Source organism: Lactuca serriola, chromosome 4 (assembly GCF_051521515.1).
Source record: "Lactuca serriola cultivar US96UC23 chromosome 4, Lser_US96UC23_V15, whole genome shotgun sequence".
In the NCBI taxonomy this organism is placed as follows: domain Eukaryota; kingdom Viridiplantae; phylum Streptophyta; class Magnoliopsida; order Asterales; family Asteraceae; genus Lactuca; species Lactuca serriola.
The window spans coordinates 127,795,046-127,800,327 of record NC_136411.1 but is presented as its reverse complement, the minus strand read 5'-3'; the positions used below and the strand labels follow the sequence as shown (position 1 = coordinate 127,800,327).

The window sequence follows — 5,282 nt, the reverse complement described above, 5'->3', positions numbered from 1 at the left end:
TCCTTGAAACCTTGTGAGCCTAGCACCCCAAGTGTGATGCGTTAAATGATTCACACAACACCAAATGCTATGGAGTAAACTTGGAGAGAATGTATAACACTCTAAAAATCGGCTCTAGCCCTCAGGCATGCATGTGTAGCCAATTTTGGGAGAACACATGAGCTTTATATAGTGTTGACACATCTAGGGTTACACCATGTAAACCCTAATGTGTCATGACTCTTCATTTCCATGACCCATGGGTTTGTAGCTCCCATGGAGCCTCCATGGAGCATCCAATGGGTTTAACCCAGCTTGATTATCCATGGAGCCTCTTAGCCCACTATATAAGTTATGGATGATTTACATAATCAACCCATATATTTAATTAGTTATCTGTTGATCACTTAATTAATTCTAAAATTAATTCTTGATCAAACTAATTAAATAATATTATTAATCTATTAGAACTTATAATATATTAATAACCACAAGTGTTATTTCTCTCATTTAGTCTATCTAATTGCATGGTGCCATGCAACCCAAATGGACCATGCCGGGTCGGGTCAAGTACATACCAGAAATAGTTATGGACTTAGACACCTTATCCAACACCTCCACTAGTTAAGGGAGCGATGGGTGAGAATGGACACTCATTCAATCGCCATTTTATAGGCAATTTCCTTATACCCCCTTACAGACCAGCTTCATGTGTGAGGCCTACTAATAGTAAGACTGACTGTCTTATATATATATATATATATATATATATATATATATATATATATATATATATATATATATATATATATATATAAGTATTAAGTTATTAATATAATAATAGATGATCCAACTCATCGAGTCAGGTAATGGACTCATCGAGTTGATCCTACTCATCGAGTTCCTTCATAGGACTCGTCGAGTCCAGCAGTCAGAGGCCATAAATGAAATTTTTTCAACTTTGAAAACAATACAATTGCATCAATATAATAGAAAACATCCTAGGCTCTGATACCACTGATGGGTTTTGAGCATTATAACAATCATATGGTGCACATACAACCCTAATGCTTTGGATCTAAGTTTTCTCAAGTTATACATGCAATTTTCATATATCCAAAGCATGAACCCTAATTAGCATAAAATTTTGAGATTTACAACATAAAACATGTTACATAAATACCTCTTTGTTGTAGCTTGTAGAACTTGGTCTTTCAAAAGCTTAGTACCTTAAAAACCAAAAGCAAGAGGAGGCTTATGAGAGAGAGGTTAGGAAGCACAAAAATCGGCTAGGGTTTCTCCTTGGAAATGATTGGCCGATTTTGGGAAGGCTAGGGGTTCAATTTATAGTGTGGAATCCTTATGGTTTCTTACATAAAACCCTAATTTACTTAAACCTTTAAGTATTCTAATAATCCATATGATAGGCCATTTGGACTAACTCTTCATGGACTCTCACATATATTTAGTCCATCCCTAGTTAACATGGATCACTAGCCCAAACTATAAGTAGTATTGATTTACGTAATCAGTCTCTTTTGATCACTAAAATAATTCCAAATTAATTCTTGATCAATACCAATTAAATAATATGATTTCTCAATTAATATATTATTCTTACAATATATTAATAAATCACAAATAACCTCTTTCTCAAATATCCATCCTGTCAAATTGCTCTCGTGAAGGAAACCCAAAAGGACCATGCTACTATCGGGTCAAATACATCCCAATTATAGTTATGGTCTTAGAAACCTAATCCAACAAATACGTCGCTCACTTCGAGTTTCAAGCTTGACGTGAATCTCTCATCTAACGAAAGCTTCACAACCCCAAACCTTGATATGTTCCAACGAGGGAACCTTCCATGTCCACATCTCGTGAGGTGTCTTGGCAACCTCCTTTGTTGGGAATAAATTAAGAAATGGGTGGCAGTCTCTAAGGCATACCCCCATAATGATATTGGAAGTGAAGCTCGACTCATCATGGAAGGAACCATGTCTAACAAGCTTTGATTTCGCCTCTCAACCACACCATTAAGTTGTGGTGTCCTAAGAGGAGTCAACTGTGAAACAATTCCACATTCCTTAAGATAGTCGTGGAACGCGATACTAAGATACTCACCACCTCTATCAGACCTGAGTACATTGATCTTCTTGCCCAATTGATTTTCGACTTCATGTTTGAAATCTTTGAACCTTTCAAAGGTTTCTGACTTATGCTTGATCAAGTAGATATAGCCATATCTGCTATAATTATTAGTAAAAGTCAGATAAAATCGATTTACATCCCTTGTAGTGGATTTGAAGGGCCCACACACGTCTGTTTGTAAGAGATCTAACAATCTTTCACCTCTTTCACAAGAACCAGTCAAAGGTGATTTGGTCATCTTTCCAAGCAAACAAGATTCACTTGTATCATCTGAACTTAAGTCAAATGATTCCAACACTCCATCCTTTTGCAGTTGGGCAATGCATTTCTTGTTGACATGTCCAAGACGACAACGCCACAAGCATGCCTTGTCTAAACCATTAGATGCATCAATTTGTAACACACTATTTCCTAAATTGTCTACAATCATCACAGTTTCATATACACCATCACAAGGTAATGCTTCAAAATAAAATACACCATTATAATAAGTATTAACAGAACCATTCTCATTATTAAAAAATATATCTAAAACCTTGTATGTACAAACCATGAAAAGAAATAATATTCCTCGTAATTTCTGACAAGTAGCAACAATTATTTAAGTCTAAACACAACCCATTATTAAGCACTAAAGAATAAACGCCGATCTTGATAACATGTGACAATCTCCTATTGCCCATTATTAGGTTCATCTTCCCATGCTCCACACCCCTACTTTCTCTTAGTCCCTGCAAGGCTACAATTCAGAGCAAATGTGAAAACCACATCCTGTATCAAGGACCCAAGAATTAGAACGTGATGAGTTTTTTGACAAAATGGTGTAAATACCTATCGAAGTAGGTCTGATCTTGCCATCCTTAATATCCTGCAAGTATTTGGGGCAGCTTCTTTTCCAGTGCCCCTTGTCTTGGCAGTGGAAGCACATTGCCTCCTTTGGATCCGAAGCAAGAGGAGAATCAGTACTGGATTTTCCTTTGGGTCCACTACTAGAGGACCCTGCTTGGGATTTTCCCTTCTAGTTTTGCTTCGAGGGAGCTTTCCTCTTTTTCCCCTTCCCTTGCCCAATTTCCATGACTGGAGCAGCAACAGTGGGAGTGGAGGCAATACCCTTTCCCTTCATTCCACTCTCAGCAGTTCTCAGTAAGATTTGGAGTTGGCTCAACGTGGTTTCCTCTTTGTTCAAATGATAAGTCATTATGAAGTGATCATAACAACTAGGCAATGAGTGCAAGACTATATCAATAGCCAATTCCTCATCGAAATTCATGTTGAGTTTCAACAAACAATCTACATAGCATTGCATGCATTGCAAGTGGGTCGTGATGGACTCTCTGTCCTTTATCTTGCTAGTTGTGAGTGACTTGAATATCTCGTACCTTTCTTGACGTGCTCTTTTATGGTACTTCTCTATCAAGTCCTTGCACATCTCATAAGTCCAATAGTCCTCATAAAACCATTGTAGCTCAGGAGTCATAGTTGCCACCATGATGCATGACACTTTGGTAGCATCTTTGCAGTGGGTCTTATAGTCAACTATTTCTTCAGGAGTAGCTTTAGATTCATCTATCTCATTCATCTCTTTCTCGAGAACATATTCCTTGTCGTCGAATCGCAAGGTCATCCTAATGTTGCGCATCCAATCATTAAAGTTGGTGCCATCGAATGTGACCTTAGAATAGATGCTCAAGAGCGAGATGGTGTTTAAGGAGTTTTTGTTGTTGTTGGAGGAGGATGAGCCAGGAGCATTGTTTGAGGTAGACATCTAAAAAAGAAGAAGGACAAGTTTTGATTAGATAGGATAATCCTTAATATAACACCCATATGAAATATTAAGGCTAGGACCCAACACAATAATTCACAATTCAGAAAATGGATTCCGTAATCCAATTGTAAATTATTTGAAGGTAGCTAATGACGATTTACCAATTTCACCATGAAAAACAAAATTTAAAAGAATTCGGTTTTTAAATTGAAATTCCCAGATCTTTTGAGATTCATTGAACTATTCAATGGCATGTTTAATCTCGATTATGCCCTTTCCATTTGTGACTGGGATACCGAGGATCACAAATAAGGTGTGAATAACCATGCAAATCAGCTTGCTACTCTCGATGTCATTTATCACCAAATCAATGTGCCGGTTAACCATGCACGCTCCATTGATCAATGATAATTTACGAGCTACTCATTTACATCCTTTATTAGTCCATATTAGTGTGTCGGTTAACCACTCACGCTCCAGTAACGACTTTTATAAAGTGCAATGTGCAATTTTATGGATTAGCATCAAATTCACATTTTCCTAAAGTAACTAAGATTGGAAATTTTATAAAAACATTTAGTTACTTTATATTTTCATTATACTTATTAATGAGAATTTAATGTCCTATCAAACCTGTTCGGCTAACGACCCTCCACTAGTCGAGGAAGCGGTGGGTGAGAGTGGACACTCATTCAATCGCCATTTTATAGGCAATTTCCGTATACCCCCTTATAGACCAACTTCGTGAATGAGGCCTACTAACGGTAATATTGACTTTTATTATACATATATAATATCAGACTTTAATTTTATATAGTTTAAGGGTGTATTTTAAACATTCTAACGGTAAGACTGACTTTTATTATACATATATAATATTAGAATTTTAATTTTATATAGTATAAGGGTGTATTTTAAACATTTCAAATACCAGGGTTTTTAATCTACTTTAAAATTTTCGAAAACTAATACTATTTAATTTAAAGTTTTAAATACTAAAAACCTTGATATAATAATTATCTAAATTAAACAATTAATTTAAATTATTAAATCACATAAGGATTATCCATTAAATTAAATAATCAATTTAACCTAATCCCTTATCCCTTAGATTTCAAAATTTTGGTCTAATTATCCTATTAAACAATTAACAAGATAACTACCACGGATAATACCTACCCAAAACCCTACATTTTCGAAATCTAATCTTGGGGTGGAAGGCAAGGCTTTCAACCTTGCCTAATTTTCGAAAATTCTAGGGCTATGAAACCCTAAATCTTGAAAATTTAGTGGCCAAAGGAAAGGGTTTAAAAACTTTAGCAATTTTCGAAATTAGGGTTGTGAAACCCTAATTTGCGAAAAATCCAAGCCCTAGGGTTTAAATGCC

At 35.8% G+C, this 5,282-nt stretch overlaps 1 protein-coding gene across 1 annotated transcript; it reads right to left on the bottom strand.

The window, feature by feature from the left end:
- Positions 1 to 3,148: 3,148 nt before the first annotated feature.
- On the bottom strand, positions 3,149 to 3,895 carry LOC145098798 (uncharacterized). The gene has a single exon (XM_079036401.1). It carries the CDS (start codon positions 3,893 to 3,895, stop codon positions 3,149 to 3,151), a length of 747 nt encoding a protein of 248 aa, XP_078892527.1.
- Positions 3,896 to 5,282: the final 1,387 nt, after the last annotated feature.